Genomic DNA, 18154 nt, shown 5'->3' with positions numbered 1-18154 from the left:
ACCCTCTTACACTGTTGGTGGGAATGCAAATTAGTACAGCCACTATGGAAAACAGTGTGGAGATTCCTTAAAAAGCTGGAAATAGAACTGCCATATGACCCAGCAATCCCACTTCTGGGCATACACACCAAGGAAACCAGATCTGAAAGAGACACGTGCACCCCAATGTTCATCGCAGCACTGTTTATAATAGGCAGGACATGGAAGCAACCCAGATGCCCATCAGCAGACGAATGGATGAGGAAGCTGTGGTACATATACACCATGGAATATTACTCAGCCATTAAAAAGAATTCATTTGAATCAGTTCTAATGAGATGGATGAAACTGGAGCCCATTATACAGAGCGAAGTAAGCCAGAAAGATAAAGACCATTACAGTATACTAACACATATATATGGACTTTAGAAAGATGATAACGATAACCCTATATGCAAAACAGAAAAAGAGACTCAGATGTATAGAACAGACTTGTGGACTCTGGGAGAAGGCGAGGGTGGGATGTTTCAAAAGAACAGCATTGAAACATGTATATTATCTAGGGTGAAACAGATAACCAGCTCAGGTTGGGTACATGAGACAAGTGCTCGGGCCTGGTGTGCTGGGAAGACCCAGAGGGATCGGGTGGAGAGGGAGGTGGGAGGGGGGACTGGGATGGGGAATACATGTAAATCCATGGCTGATTCATTTCAATGTATAACAAAAACTACTGTAATGATGTAAAGTAATTAGCCTCCAACTAATAAAAATTTAAAAAAAAATAAAAAATAAAAAAAAAATAAATAAAAATGAGCAACAGAACGGGTTATGGTTAAATACTATAGAAAGTAATTATAAGGGGACAAATAAAAATATTCACCAAAACAATGAAAGAGCTCTAGAAAGGCATGCCTGCAAAACAGATAAAGAGTATATATTATATTTCTGAATGAGCTAAAAGAAAATTTTTAAATATATGATATATGACAGAACAAGAAAAATCAGAATGAGAAAAAGTAAAATATGGGATGAAATGACTAAGAGGTAGAAATAAAAGGCAAAGACTTTTCACAAATGAAGACTACACTGGAAGGAATACAAGACTGATTGAATAAAACAAATGATGCCTTAATTTTGAAAAGTTTGAAAATTTAAATAAAGATTTTAAAAATCTGTTATCAAGTGATAAAAGAGGCAAAAAGAGCCAACATATGTATAACAGGAGTCCTTGAAGAAAAAAACCAAAGCAATCAGACAAACCAAATACCAGAAAAATTAGAATTCAAGAAATTTTGCTGACATTTAAAAATACTTATATTTGAAACTACAAATTGTGTGCACTGTGCACTCATAAAAAGTGAACAACACCGAAATAAATTCTAGTGTAACTACTGATTTTTAAAGAAAAAGGAAACAACACGTTTGTATTCAGGCAAAAAAACTAAATCAATCATTTATAACAGGAAAAAATCAGACTGGTGTCAGACTTTTTATAGTATGCTTTATTCCAATGGAAAACATATTTAAGATACTGAAGGAAAAGGTAAACCAAGAATTTTATATCCATCCAAAATGATTTTAAAGTTACAAACAAGCTATCATCAATACTACTACTACTACTACTAAGTCACTTCAGTTGTGTCCGACTCTTGCAACCCCAGAGACGGCAGCCTACCAGGCTCCTCTGTCCCTGGGATTCTCCAGGCAAGAACACTGGAGTGGGCAACTTGCCATTTCCTTCTCCAATGCATGAGAGTGAAAAGTGAATCATGAGCCCTTCCTTGGGAATCTTCTAGATACTAAGTGACAGCAAAAATGACTGAAGAGACATTGATACAAAGGCCAATGGTGTTGTTACCAATAGATGTTAATATCATAAAAAGGAAAAAGAACTAGATATTACATCTCCAAATGGAAGTATATCATCTATGAAATAACTTTGCACAAACCAACCAACCTCAATTTACAGGAAATACAGAAAGCAGCAGCATACTATTTTCTGTTAAATGGTATCACTCATGAAAACTTGGTTTCTTAAATAATTTAAAAAGCTATAAGAAGAAACAGAAGAATCCATGTATTGAAGAGATTTAATGAAATCACTTATTTGGATTCAGATTAAAAAAAAAAAGCCATAAAAGAAAAAACAAAGCATGCATGCATGAAGCAATAGAGAATTTGAAGACTGATATTTAAAGATATTAATTACTATTAATTTTTTAGATGTCATTAACAGTATTGTGAGTTTTTAAAAAAATAATCCTTTTATTTTAGAAATACATACCCAAATATTTCTGGGCATAATAACATGTTATCTAGCATTTGCATCAGACTAATTAAGGCACAAGAAGTGAGGGGGCATTTGGATAAAGTAATTGTTGCAGCTGAGAAACAAATACACAGGGGCTCATGACACTGTCAACTTCTGTATATATCTTAGATAAGTCTGAAATTTTCTATTACAAAATCTTAAAAAAGACATAAGGATTCAGTGTTCTGACCCATTCATTCAGTAAATATTTGTGTTTCAACTTACACACAACTCTACAACATAACCCACTCTTATCCATAGAAACTCATCTTGTTTCCCTCTTTTGTGTTTTCAAGATCACATTTTCAAAGTCTTAAGAAAACTTCTGATGAAAATGGATAGAATTCAGGATTTTCCTGGTGGTCAAGCAGCTAAGACTCCATATGCCCAATGCAGGGGGGGTGGGTTCAATCTCTGGGCAGGGAACTAGATCCCATATGCTACAACTGAAGATCTCACATGCCACGACTAAGATCCAGCATAGCCAAATAAATAAAGAGTTGCAAGAGGATTTAGAAATCATATATTTAAAAAAAATAAAAATGGACAGAATTCAATCCTGACTTAACAGATCATGAGAGGCTGGCTCTAACGTCTTTCTGAATTAGACTCAACTCTAAGAATGACAATCAAACCTAGACTACAAAGGACATGACTTTTTTACTCAGTGATTCATAATCTATAATCTCAATTAAAGAAAGCATGAAAAAAGACTTACCTGTTTTATGTGTGGATTCATGGCCATTTCAGTTACATTCTTTTTGGTCTCACAGAAGATAATAGCCCTCCCTTCAGACCCACTGTAGACTTGAAGGACATCTCCAATAACTGCTGGTCTCTGAGACCAGTGGCACTGGATGGCCAAATGCTTTAAGGAAAGAAAATGTCAAATATCTGCTTCATTCAAATTACTGAAAAGATTTCTTTTCTACATTTATTTCTATTTGCTCAAGAATTGGTCTTCCTGGAAGACAATAAGACAATGATACTCCCTGATGACACTTAGTGAAACAACAGGCAAACTGTAGTACACTTATACAGTGGAATACTATTCAGCAATTAAAAGGAACCAACTAGTGATCTGTACAACAATATAGATGAATCTCAAAACATATCCTAGGTGAACGAAGCCTTACATAAAAAGAGTACACATGATACCATTTATATGAAGTTTTAGAACAGGCAAAACTAATCTATGATGGAAAAAACACAACAGTGGGTTGCCTCTGAAAGGGGAATGGGCAGGGGCAGGGGGAGCTTTCTGTGATGATGGTATAGTATTCTTTGTTTTGATAGGGGTTTGGGTTGCACACATGCATGAATCTACCAAAAGGAAGCAAATGTACACTTAAAATCTTGCATTTTGTTGTATGTAAATCTTATCTTAAAAACTGTAAATATTAGGTGGATGAATCTCAAAAACATTATGCTAAGTCAAAGAAGTCCAACACAAAAAAGCCACATGTTGTAATGATTACATTTATATGAAATATCCAGAAGAGGTAAATCCATAGAGACAGAGAGAAGATTGGTGGCTGCCTGGGGCGAGGATAAGGTGGGAATGGACAGTGACTGCTTAACAGCTACAGGATTTCCTTTCCAAGTAACGAAGTGTTTTGGAAGTAAATAGAAGCAATGGTTGTATAATACCATGAATGTACTAAATGACTCTGAATTGCACACTTCAAAGTGTTTAATTTTAGCTATATGAATTTTACTTCAACTCAAAAAATTGTAAATATTGAAATCTAGCTAAAGATATGCACACTAAAATACTCATGGGAAGGGAATTCAGTGTCAGTCCAGTGGTTAGAATTCCACGCTTTCACTGCTGAGGGCAAGAGTTCAATCCCTAAACTAAGATCCTGCAAGCGGCATAGTATAGCCAAAAAACAAAAACAACTTACAGGGAAGTATATAATTTCTGTAATTTGAAGTAAATTAAAAAATCAGATTGATATAAGGGATGAGTAGACAGGCAATAAGCAAATACAGCAAAATATTACTGGCAGAATCTAGCTGATGGGTACATGGGTGTTCACTATAAAATTCTCTCAGCTTTCAGTGTTTGAAAGTCTTCATGATAAAATGTTAAGGAAAAATCTACTGTAACATTTTAAATCTATTCATTTTAACATACTATATCTCAATAAAATTGTTTAAAACAATTAATTATCGAACACATGGAAAACACACCAAGCACAAAGAAGAAAATTAAGAATCATCTCTACCAGGTAAATCAAAGTCTTGCTTCTTCCTCTCCACCTCCCAAAAATAAAAATAAAAAAGCAGGGCTTCCCTGGTGGCTCAGTGGTAAAAAAAAATATGCCTGCCAAATGCAGGACACCAGGGTTCAATCCCAGATCCAGGAAGATCCCACATCGAGTGCGCCACAACTATTGAGCTTGCGCTCTAGAGCCCCAGAGCCGTAACTACAGAGCTCACGTGCCACGACTACGGAAGCTTGCACAGCCCAGCGCCAGAGTTCTGCAGCAAGAGAAGCCACCACAACGAGAAGCCGCATACCACAACCAGAGAGAAGCCCCACTCGCTGCAACTAAAGAAAAACCCACGCGGCAACAGTGACCAGCACAGCTCTAAATACAGTTTTAAATATCAGGTCGGTGCAAAAGTAATAATGGTTTCTGCATTGTTGAAATCTGCCATTTGATATTGGACTACATTCTAAATGAGGTTATCTTATACATCATTTTGCTGTGCATTTCTCGCTTTATGGGGGTTTTTTGCTAATAACTTATTACTTATTTTATACTTATTTTAGACTATGGAAATGATGTTACACAAAAAAGCAAATTCAAGCAATTTTCTTATTTGAGTTCAAAATGGGTCATAAAACAGCAGAGACAACTCACAACATCAACAACACATTTGGCCCAAGAACGAACATACAGTGTAGTAGTGGTTCAAGTAGTTCTGCAAAGGAGACAAAAGCCCTGAAGATGAGGAGCATTGTGGCTGGCCATGGAAGTCGGCAACAACCAATTGAGAGGGTTTATCAAACCTGATCCTCTTACAACTGCACAAGATGTTGCCGAAGAACTCAAAAGTTGACCATTCTATAGTTGTTTCGCATTTGAAACAAACTGGAAAGGTGAAAAAGCTTGATAAGTGGATGCCTCATGAGCTGACCAAAAATTTTTTTTAAATCATCATTGTGAAGTGTTGTCTTCTCTTATTCTATAGAACAAACAACGAACCATCTCTCGATCGGATTATGACGTGCAATGAAAAGTGGATTTTACAAGACAGCCAGTGACGATCAGCTTGGTAGTTGGGACTCAGAAGAAGCTCCGAAGCACTTCCAAAGCCAAAGTTGCACCAGAAGATCATGGTCATTGTTTGGTAGTCTGCTGCCCATCTTATCCACTATAGCTTTCTGAATCCTGGCGAAATCATTACATCTGAGAAGTATGCTTGACAAATCAATGAAAAGCACTGAAAACTGCAACGCCTGCCACCAGCATTGGTCAAAAGAAGGGGTCCAATTCTTCTCCATGACAACATCTGACTGCACACTGCACGACCAACACTCAAAAGTTGAACTATGAAGCTCTGCCTCATTTGCCACATTCACCTGACCTCTTGCCACCGACTACCACTTCTTCAAGCATCTTGACAACTTTTTGTAGGGAAAACGCTTCCACAATCAGCAGGATGAAGAAAATGCTTTCCAAGAGTTCACTGAATCCCAAAGCATGGATTTTTATGCTACAAGAATAAGTAAACTTATTTCTTGTTGGCAAAAATGTGTTGATTGAAATGGTTCTTATTTTGATTAATAAAGATGTGTCTGAACCTAGCTGTATTGATTTAAAATTCACAGTCCCAAAACATAATTACGTCTGCACCAACCTAACAAATAAATAAAAATAAAAAGATCCTGAATCTGGTCAAGCCTGACAATCTAACCATTAACTCACAGGAATATTAAAGCAGAGGAACATGTTAACTAACACCAGAGTTGCAAATCAACAAAACTGAAACTATGGGAAACTTGAAAGACAATCTTTTATTCAATTAAAAACTGCAAAGAAGAGACAGAGGAATCTATACTTAAAAGATTTAATAGATAATTGGATAAAAAAGATATATACGATGGAATATTACTCAATGATAAATAAGAAAACGAAACCTTGCCATTTTCAACGACATGGATGAATCTAGAAAATGTCAGACAGAGAAAGACAAATATTGTATGATCTCACTTATATGTGGAATCCTAAAAAACAAAACAAAACAAATGAAAACAGAAACATAGATACAAAATTCAAAACAGTGGTACTGTTTTGAAGTGCCAAAGTTGGGGGGAGGGGACTTGAAACAGGTGACGGGGATCGATAGGTAAAAACTCCTTGTTATAAAATAAATAAGCCAAAGGGATGCAATATACAGCATAAGGAATATGGTCAAAAATATTGCAACAACTGAGTATGGGAACAGATGGTTATCAGATTTCTTGTGGTGACCATTTCCTAACATATGCAAATATCAGATCACTATGTTAGTACACCTGAAACTAACATAATATTGCACATCAACTATATTTCAATTTTAAAAAAGAAAACGATATGGTGAGTAAACGTTCAACACAAGAATAAAAAAAAATTAAAACACACATAAACCAGTAGCAATATAAGGATCTTATGTGAATCCATATTCAAACGAACTACCTACCAAAAAAAGGACAACTAGGATAATGTGAACACTAGCTATTTAAAGATATTTTTAAAAATTGGTTTTTTCTACTGTGATGGTAACTTTGTGGGTTTGTTTGTTTTTAAAGAGCTCTTCTTTCCCAGAAGTAATCATTATTATTAGTTTGATGCTTATCCTTCCCACCTATCCACCTATAAATATCTAAAGAATCTATTTAAGACTATCTGTGTATCTTTTAAAATAGTATGATTCTGTACTGAGAATTTTGTAATCTGGTTTTATCATTCAAATTCATTCTTTTTAGCCATTATGTTGTGTTTATAGATCATACTCTTGTTCATTTGGACTATTTTTATCTACGTACACATATATGTACATCTATCAAATGTAAAGGTGACATGTGATACATACTTGTCAAAAATATTGCAAATATTACCTTAATTCTCTTAAAAAATATATACTACAAGTTTAAATTTTCATAAAGTCAAAATTATAAAGCTTTTCCTTTATGGTGTCTTCTATCTTTATGTCTAGAAAAGTCTTCCCTCTCTGAAATCAAATAATTATCTACAAACTGCCGAAAATTATTTTATGGCTTAATTTTTTTAAATATTGGTGAATACTGTTGGTACAGGTTATGAAATAAGGATCTTTATTCCACCTAAGCTTTAATAAATTATCCCAACACCAGCAAACTGTGAATAATCACCTCAATTCTCACATTCTACATACTTTAAATCTGTCTCTATGGATATTTGTATCTCTCTCCTGTTAGGACTTGCCTGTTTGCAAACGTTTTCCCCTATTTTACTCTGCTCCTCAGTCTTAGACTATAGAAATACCTAGGCATCTTATTGACTAAGGACCAAAAACAAAAGATTTGGCCTGAATTGGTACCCAAAACATGTTTAGCTTCAACAAATTTCAAAACACCAACTAAAAGCTAAAATCTATCACAATGGAAAGCTACTTACTTCTACAGTAGTTGCAGCCTTTTGAGTCATTTTCCCAACAAGGTCAACCTGTTCATATCTGGATTTCATGTATTTTTTTGCAACTTTGTATACCCACTGTGGGCAAGTTGCAGAAAAAAGTAAAGTCTGAGGATTGTCTTCAGAATCTTAAATAAACAAAAAGAAATCAAATGCTTTATTTCTTAATATCCCACAAGATAGTCAGCTCTTAAAAATCCCCCCAAACTTCAAAGAAATAATGAAAAATTCAAAACTTGGGGTGAATTTTGAACTTTACTGCAGTTATTAAAACTTTCAACTTTCAAAACTGAGGGAAAATATGAAGAAACTGAACCGAAGCGGAAGATGCAAATTTAAGAAAGAACAATGAGCAACGAAATCAGTAAAATAAGTTAGTAAAACTACTCCTATAAAATAATACATGTAAGAAAACATGGAAAGTGAAGAAAATGATTAATGTATACTATTAAGCATTCTTGTTCAGAAAAAAATATACCAAATACTTTTAGTTTTGTTAGAACACTGGGGACATGTATTAATATTAAAAATTATAAAATAAACAACTCATAAGCTTTTAGATAAGAGAATAATTGCTAAATGTGCTTATTTTGAATTAGTATATACCAGTTTTGTAGGACTCATGGAGAATGTCTTCAACTTGTTCAGCAAAACCTAAATCTAACATTTGATCCACTTCATCAAGCACAACATGGCGCAGTTTAGAAAGATCTAATCGGCCGCTCTGCAGATGGTCTTTGATACGACCTGGGGTCCCAACCAAGATGTCAATACCATTTCGAATATGATTAACTGTGAGAGGAGAGAAATATCAGTAATATATAAAATTCAAATATAGATTTTCGCATCATACTTTTTTTATTTCAGTAGCAAATAGATCTTTGTGCTACCATCATATACAGTTACTCACTTTGGCTTTGATATGATGTTCCACCATAGAAACATGCCACACTGAGTTTCCTAGTTATATCTTTGAAGTCTTTGGCTACTTGGTTTGCCAGTTCCCTTGTAGGAGCCAAAACAAGTACCTGAGCAAAAGGTTTTAAAAACAAAAAGATAAATTTCTATAGATCTCTAAATTCAAACTGAGAGTTTTTAAGAAGCATTTAAAACTAGAAATCTCATCATTAATGTCATAGTATTTAAAGACAGAGCACAAACAATAACAAGGACGGCTTATGTTTATTATATCCTCCTTTACTTCCTTCTGGAGAAGGAAACGGCAACCCACTCCAGTATTCTTGCCTGGAAAATTTCATGGATAAGGAGCCTGGCAGGCTATAGTCCACAGGGTCACAAGACTTGGACACAACTTAGGGACTGAAAACCACCATTACTTCCTTCAGATCTCTTTTCAAAAGTCACTTTCTCAAAAAGATTCCTAACCTTCTTTTCATATCCTCCCAACCCTGATTAACTGTTTCTTTTTAACACTTATACCATATAAAATATTTATATTCTACATAATTGCTCACTGTCTATCTTGCCCACTAAAATGTAAGCTCCATGAAGGCAGGGATTTATGTCAGTATGAGCTACTATATTTCCTGGACTTCAAACAGTGCCTGGCACAAAACAGGTGCTCAAAAAATATTTGTTGAATGAATGAATGAATGTCCAACATGTGCCATTTTTTAAAAAGAAATAGTTCAATTTATTTAAATTGCAAGTAGCATATAAATGGAATTTGTAGCTAGCACCAAAGAATGGAGGGCTTCCCAGGCGGTGCTAGCAGTAAAGAGCCCGCCTGCCAATGCAGGAGTTGTACAGAGATGTGAGTTTGATCCCTGGGTAGGTAAGATCCCCTGGAGAAGGACATGGCAGCCCACTCCAGTAGTCTTGCCTGGAGAATCCCTTGGATAGATGAACCTGGTGGGCCATAGTCCATAGGGTCTCAAAGAGTCAGACACAACTGAAGTGACTTAGCATGTACACACCAGAGAATGGACTTAACAGTTTGGTGTTTAATGAGAAGAGCTTCTTCTACACAGGATTCCAAGAGACTTACTTGTTTTATTAAGCAAATAAAACTCATGCTTCAAACAGGTTATACAGAAATTGATTTACACTTCGATTCCCTTTTTTTATATTTTGAAACTACAGATTTAACAAAAGGTAGCCATAACCTTTCAATGTACAGGGTCAATTATAATTATGCAAACAACAGTGCTTTACACAATTTCATTTAATCCTCACACACAAAAAAACCTATGATGTGGTATTATCTTCCCAATTTTACAAATGAGGAACATGAGTCTTAGAGAAATTGAGTCTCACCCAAGATCAAATAGCTAGAAGTGACAGAGTTGGAATCTCCAGTAACATCCTTCTAGCATGAAAGTTTTAAAGATAGTGTTGGGATTGTGTCCTATTTCTATTACTTTCAATCTTCCTAATTTCACCTAAGAAACAGAACTCTCTAAAAAAGATTTGTCCTGTTCCAAGACCATTATTATTTAATTATAGTCATATATGTGAATTTACTTTCACACTATTTGGGGATCCAAATAGGTGGCTGACCAGGGACTGAACCTGTGACCCCTGCAGTGGAACCCTGGAGTCTTAGCCACTAGATGGCCAGGCAAGTCCCAATACAGTTTTTTTTTTTTCCTGCACTTTTATGAACCTGAAAGTGAACACAGGTTCTAAAAAGGCCAAAGTTTAGGCCAAAATTTCACCAGGTCCTCTCTGTTCTTTACTACTGATATTGTTAAGACAGATCTTCAGTATCATTTCTATAATACTCTAAGAGTCAATCAATAGAATAAATATTATTTACTGAATGACCAAATAAATTAATACCTCTAGCAAAATCACTGTTTAAAAGCAAAGGTTAGAAAAAAAGAAAAAAAGCAAAGGTTAGGACTGAAAAAAGAAGAAATTAGATATGCTGGCTTCATAATATACAGCTATCAAAGACATCTATGGACCCATAAACATTACATTCATATGCAATAACTCACTTTAGCTTCACTTGAGATATATCTTAAAAATCAAACGTCTGCTTTAGGCCCCAAATTTTTACTTTATGCCCCAGGAGTAACTTTTCTATCTTTGGGGCACTTGAACTTAAGACCAGTATACTGTTTCTTTTTCTTTTTTGGGGGCCATGTCATGCAGCTTGCAGGATCTTGGTTCCCTGACCAGAGACTGAACCAGGGCCATGGCAGTAGAAGCACCAAGTCCTAACCACTGGACCAGCAAGAAATGTCCAAGACCGGTATATTCTTTCTTTCTCTGTCCATTAGAGTAATGTATAAAACTTTTACTCCCTATAATGGTTACCTTTGGTGAGCGGCTTTTTTTAATTGTCTCTTGATTTCTTTGGAGTCTTTCAATCAAGGGGATGGCAAAAGAGAATGTCTTTCCTGTTCCTGTCCGTGCTTGAGCAATTAAATCTTTTCCTTCATATACAGGACCAAAAGTCTTAACTTGAATAGGAAAGAGATATGTTACCCCTCGACCTGTAAAACGAAATTTCATTGAAATATTTACTTAAGACTAGCATTAAGAAAAAATACAAAAAAAAAAGAAAAAATACATTTATTTGAAATTAACATTTCTGATTCATCAACATGTGCCTAAAGATATACCACCTGGCAACATCTACAACTATCCCTACCCCAAAGAGGAATTATTTAAAAATTGGTCTCAACTTTAAACGAATACATTTAATTCTTTGTTAAAAACTGATCAGAATACCCAAAAAATGATGTAGAAATAACTGCAATTATAAAAGCTATTTCTCTGTTTTGTACATTTTTCTCTGGGTCAGAAAAGGTATAAGAGTTTTCTAAAATCTAGTTTTAGATTTTCAATTGCATATGCATTAAAATTCATTGTACCTTTCAGAAGCTTTATAGTCTCTTCAGAAATAGGGAAATTGGAGAAGGCTCCTTCTTTCTGTTCACGTGTTAGGGTCTGTCAAAATGAAATCAAAGTTCTAATACAGTTCATATCCAACTAGGTATTTAGAATCCTTCATGCATTTACTGCTTTTAGTTTTACTAAAGGAGCTAGCAAATCAATTTCTAGTTAGTACTTGCAAAAACTGTAACTTACAAGATAAATTAATGGGAAATTCTTTTTAATCTCAAAAGTATCCCTTTAAACATCAAGTTTATTTAATAATTTTCCCATAAAGCATTTAAAAATTATTAACTCAGACATAAAACTTCCTTTAGACATACACTTACTACACAAATCAAAATATAATTCCACTTGACTAAGATATTACAGAAGAGTTATTCAATAACTCCATATTCACAGATATAGATAGTATTAATTACAAGATTAACACCAGACTATAAGCCAACCTCTAAAGAAACTAAGCAACGAGGAAACTAAGTTGTTTCTAAAAGTTAAGTTGTTCTATGAATCTAAAGAGCATATTTTAGTTCACTCATACAAGGAAAAGTTCCTGTAAGCTTGAAAATTTCTCTAACATATATATACAGGTTATACATATACATATTATAATTTAACATCTATTGAAAACTTTGTATATTAGTCAATGTATATATAAAACAAAGACAATATATCTACTTTATAAACTTTAAGATTAAAAGAAAAAAATTTACTACAAAAATAATACATTTTCATTGCAGAAATTTTAGAAACCACATATTAATAGAAAGACATTTCAAAGTTATCTGCAATCTGGTCAGCTAAAACCAAATTTGAAACACATACTTGTCCAATCCTTACTCTATGCATATATACATTTTAAAATTAAATAAATCATACTGTACACACTATTTTGTAATCTGCTTTTTTTTGCATTTAATAAGATAGACTGAATATCTTTTTAGCATACTTATGCTCTCTAGAATCAATGCATTCTATTGCAGGAATATAGCAACATATTATTAAACTGATTTGCCTACTATCAGATATTTAAGATGTTTAAATTTTTTGCTATTATCAACATCACTGTGATAAGATACTGATTCACCCAACTAGGCACACCTCATGATTATGTCTTTAGAAAGAAAACTCCTAAAAGTAGAATTCCTGAACTCTAACATAATCTAAACAAAATAATAAAGTTAAGCCTATTATAATACAGAGCAGTATAGCAGGCAAAAATCCCAACACAGCAAGATGTATATTCCACTACTGAGCAACTCAGATTTGCAGGGCCTTCCTTAGATCAACTTTCTAACAGATGTGCTTCCTGACAGATAGCAAACTCACAAACTGCAGGAGACACTGTAAAGCAAGGACTCAACATCTTCTCTCAAAGCTTCCCAAAGATAGCACATTCAGTTCAAATGTATCTAAATTAACAGCAACTATCAGATTTCTTAAATATAAAGAATACTAAGTATCAAGTTATTAAGCATCTCAAAGTTGTTTCTTTCTGAAGATCTGAATGATTTACTGACAATTTATAATACCTAGATAAACCTATGAACTCTGCTAGAAGAACATACAAATTGAATAAATTCAGTGCAAGAAAATACCTACACTAACAAATACTGATAAAAGCAGTGACCCAGGAATGAAGATTCTATACTAAGCATGTTTTCTATACCTCCCCCCAAAATTAATACCCAGGAGAACAGAGATCTTCAGATCATTTGTATATGTGTCATTTCTGCTTACAAATAGCAAACAGCTCTAAGACTGAATTACAATAAGACCTAAAAATCATTTAAAGTTGCTATTGTTACAGAAGTACAATAATAATAAGGCAAAATATACATTATCAATAAGACTTTTATGTACCCTGTTTTCAGAAAAGTCAGAATTTAATTGTACTGGCAAGGACTGAAATAACCACAAGAATACAAGTAGGTGACCATCAATAAGCAATTTGGAAAATCTATTTAGGAACCCAATGTACAGGAAAGGTTTAAATTTGACCACCACTCCTTCTCCACCAACCTCTGCACCAAGAAAAAGGTAATATAATGAAAAAAAACACAGGAAAAAAGGCTCAGGTTTCAGCTCTATAGAGCCCCCAGTCCAACTGAGAGTATTGGATATTAAGCAGGAAATATTATAGAATCAATTCTAATTAGTCTATAAAAATCAAATTATCCTATATTTCAAGAATAATGTCAAATGCAAAACAAAAAATATCCATACCTCTTCTAGTTTATTATCACTTGATTTATGAGTAGAACTATTTAAAGATGACACTCGCTTTGATTTTTTTTCATGTTCATCAATATCTCCATTTGATAGATCTTTTCTTCTTGGCTTATGAGATTTAGAAAATTCATCTGAAAGTCTATCACATCCTTCCTCGGTGTCACCATTTAGCTTCTCTTTAATTTTAGCTTTTTTGGGTTTGGGAGCATCCAAGTCATCTGTAACACCATTTTCTCTTGTTTCTGATTTCTCATCTGAGTCATAATGGTGCCTTGACTTCCTTCTATCACTCTGTGGAAAAACAAAGAAGCAGTGACAGGAGGATCACAAGGTCTGCTTTTAAGACTCTAGAGAAGTTCGAGTATGACTCCCCACAACCAGCAAAGCTCAATTTATCACAATCTTAAAAAGTTAGCTGCTAGAATTCTAGACTAGTTGCTATCCATTGTTTTCTTTCTCATCCCAGCTCTTGCACTCTTAAGACTTGGCCTCTAGTCCCTCTCTAATCCCATTATAACATTTAAGGGAAACTGAAATAATTCCTTTTCAGTAAAAGAATGAGAACCCAAGACTATAAATTAAAAAGCAGAAATTTCTAATATCTTCAAGAAAGAAATTAAGATTTATTGAGTACCTACCCAACACTGTGTAAAATGTTTTCAGCTTATCTTGTTTAAATCTTCATAACAACCCTATAAGGGAAGTACAGGTCCATAATCCCTTATCCGAAATTCCGATATCCATAATGCTCTGAAAACCGAAAGTTTTTTTGTAACTTATTTGGAGACAAAACCTTATCTGACCTCAAGTCATTTTGTGGCAAAATTTGACTTCAAAAAACATAAAACTATTTTTAATTTTTATTTATTCCATTCAATATGAACATTCATATTTAACATTAAAGTGTTTGATTACAGGTTGGGGGCCCCAAACTCTACTGAGGTGTTACCCTTTTAAAAATCCCCGGAGTTTTGAATTCCAAAACTAGCCTCAAGGATTTTGGATAAGGGATAGGGAACCTGTATTAGCTCTGCCATTTTACAGATGAGGAAACAAGTTCTCAGATATAAGTAACTTGCCAAAGACCCACATATGGGATTTCCTGCAAGTGAAAGTCCTATTTGACTTGAAAGCCCATGCTCTTTTCACATCATGCTTCCTCTCTGAACTCTGATAAACAGAGACCAAAGTATGCAATTTATATAAAACCATGATTGTTAATACTCCTATGGAAGGACAACTGTATTAGTAATCCCAGAAATTTTTTTAAAGTTTTTAAAATCTGGATAACAGAAAAAAAAAAAAAATTGGCTAACAGGACTTACAAAGGGGGAAAGGAGGTGGCTTTCTGCAACTTTAGTTTTGAAATGCCAAGCTAGTAGCCAGCGTTTTAATATTGGCAGACAGCAAGAAATGTTTTGGAAATTCAGCACTTCAAAATTACTTGGTCAAACGTTCAAAATAAATTACATAGTAATAACTTGTCTTATTAAAAACTACCACCACCAAAATATTTCACCATGATTTACAGTTTTTATACAGAATACTTTCACGTACAAGCTTCTCATCCATAAAATAAAAGTTGCTATGAAAAATGAATAACATATATGAAAATGCTTTGTAAACATTAGAGCTTTACGTTAATACAAGCTATACAGTTATATGTTACATCATTTGATCTTTAGTTAACTGAACTAGCCCACATCTCATCAAACCAATAGGTTCCATAGAAAAACAAGATTATTTATAGACCCAGCCTTGGGGTTTGAATTGCTCCTGGGCCCAGCACTTCAGGGAGATGAAGCAAGGTAAAATGAGACCTGAAGGTCCAAGCCCGCAAAATCACAAGGTGATGAAATACACTGTTCCATATCAGATCCACTGTGCTCAACATTCTCCACTTTCTTGGCTTCCAAGACACACAATATCCCCTCTTTACTCTCTTACCTCTATCTTCTTCGATGTTTTCCTCTTTCTCCTTTTGTGGATGCTTAAGTCTCTGTTCTTTATGTACACTTTCATGCCATTTTCATGGCTTCAACATACATTTCCAGGCTTCTTTCCTAACCTGCACTCCAATTCTGAGAACCTAAGGCCCAGCTCCGTATCTCAACACATCCAAACCCAGTTCATCTCAATGCCAGACCACTATCTGAATGCTCTATTTCTATTAGTTGGTACTCTGTTTCCAAATCTTTCATTATCTCTCATAACTAAAGGAAAATCAATGAGTACATCTGGAGAAACTACAATGTGAAAACTACCAATTTACAAAGATAAAGTGAAATACAAGCCTGGGCAAAGATATGGTAATTTCCCTCAAGAATCTTTGGGAAATTTGGGGGAAGGATACACACAGGAAGAATGAGCTAACTTTTACAAGGAAGTGCATAATAAATGCTAATCAAATTATAAAGCCAGCACTGGAACAAGACTTTAAGGGGGAATGAGATTACTGTATGTGTAACAAGTGGTTGTAACAGACACAAACTGAACTTTGACATATGGGCAGGATATGGATGCAAAATGAGGGACAAGTATTTTTGGAGGAGCAAAAACTAAAATAACTGCTTGATCGATTTCACTTACAGGAGTTATCTAGAGTAGTCAAATGCATAGAGACAGAGAGGAGAATGGTAGATGCCAAAGGCTAGGGAGACAGGGCAACTGAGGAGGTTGATGTTTAATGGGCACAGAGCTTCAGTTTGGGAGAATGAAAAGTTCTAGAGATCAATGAAGATGACGTCTGCAAACAAATGTGACTGTTACTTACTGCTACAAAACTATATACTTTAAAACAATTAGGGATTTCCCTGGTGGTCCAGTTGCTAAGACTCAACGCTCTCAACACAAGGGACCTTGGCTCAACTCCTGGTTGGGAAACTAGATCCCACATGCCAGGGCAGCCAAAAATAATTAATTAATTTTAAGAAGTAAATGTAAATTTTATGGTACGTGTATTTTGCCACAATAAAAAATAAATAAATAACTGCTTGGCTGGAATGGTAAGTCTACCTTGTTGACAAGGTCAGAAGGGTAGGGTCGGCTTTCTGGAGCTATGCAGAGTATTTTTCATTCTTTGGTCAAGTGTCAGGCTTCAAATATTGCTTCGTACCCTCCAAAGCTCCGTTTCCTTTTCTCTAAGTCTCTTGAGAAGTGGGGCGGGAAGTCTCTGCAACTCTTTTAACAGACTCCTTGAGGGCAGGGACTTTCTTGGTGCCCAGCAAAGTCTGGTATAAACTAGGCTCAATAAATATTTGTGAATTGAATGAGAACACTAAGAGAAAAGACTATTAATAATAATAGTAATAACAACAAGAGTAATAATAATAACCCACATGATCTCCATCAGCCAAATCCTGGCAATGTTGGCTGTAACATTTTCCTCAATCCTCTATTGACCCGTTATCGAGGTTTGTAAAGCTAAGATCGCTTTCCCCAAGATTCTCGCATACAGGACAGGATGACGGAGAAGTTACACATATTCAAGGCAATCGTTTTTCTTAAATCATCTTCTAAGACGGCCAACGAGAACCAAACGACAGGCCTCGCTGCTTAAGAAGAGGAAAGAATTGATTCCGCGATGAAAACTTGAGTCTGCCCATCTCTTAGGCGCCGACGGGAAGGACTGGGGGACCACGGGAGGCTGGGCCAAAGCCCAGTGCTGCCCTTCTCCGGCTGGGGATGTGGAGGTTGGAATGGTTCCAGAGCGACCTCCCAGGAACGAGGCCGGCGCGAGGAGAGGCCCTCGGATGCTCCGGCCCGGTTGGTGACAGACCATCAGGGAGACTTCCCTCCCCGCCCAAGCCGGCGCTGCCCAGGAGGCGCGGCCCATCCTCAGCGCACCTTTTGCCTCTCCTTCCTCTGGCTCTCGGTCTCCTCCAAGGGTGCCTCCAGCTCCATAATGTCCCCCCAGAGGAGTTTCCCAGGCATCATTCGCCTCCACCGCTTGCTGCCGCCTCCCCCTGGGCACGGTGGCCACAACCACCTACAGGCAGCGACAGCGTGAAAGGAAGCGGGGGCTGGACGGCCTCCCGGCCAAGGCCGTGCGTCATTTCCGTAACACGCATCGCACGGCGGGGGAAAATAATCCCGG

General features: G+C 35.7%; 1 protein-coding gene across 3 annotated transcripts in view; it reads right to left on the bottom strand.

Moving 5' to 3' along the window:
• DDX50 (DExD-box helicase 50) overlaps positions 1-18154 on the bottom strand; it is a 30207-nt gene extending 12053 nt beyond the window's left edge. Inside the window, exons 1-8 of one of the 3 annotated variants that reach the window (XR_011488773.1) lie at positions 17905-18154; positions 14053-14349; positions 11805-11880; positions 11245-11423; positions 8870-8987; positions 8566-8751; positions 7942-8087; positions 3009-3158 (exon numbers count right to left, since the gene is read on the bottom strand). Coding sequence is in view for 2 of the 3 variants with exons in the window: in XM_020869864.2 (XP_020725523.1) it covers positions 3009-3158; positions 7942-8087; positions 8566-8751; positions 8870-8987; positions 11245-11423; positions 11805-11880; positions 14053-14349; positions 17905-17994 (1242 nt within the window). In the remaining variant the exon portion in view is untranslated. Of the gene's footprint in view, positions 1-3008; positions 3159-7941; positions 8088-8565; positions 8752-8869; positions 8988-11244; positions 11424-11804; positions 11881-14052; positions 14350-16005; positions 17008-17904 lie in introns of those variants that run through there. The other 2 variants (XM_020869864.2, XM_020869865.2) reach the window with 2 other exon arrangements.

Source organism: Odocoileus virginianus, chromosome 7 (assembly GCF_023699985.2).
Source record: "Odocoileus virginianus isolate 20LAN1187 ecotype Illinois chromosome 7, Ovbor_1.2, whole genome shotgun sequence".
Lineage (NCBI taxonomy): Eukaryota > Metazoa > Chordata > Mammalia > Artiodactyla > Cervidae > Odocoileus > Odocoileus virginianus.
Note: the sequence above shows the minus strand (reverse complement) of the source record. Positions and strands in the feature narration are given on the sequence as shown.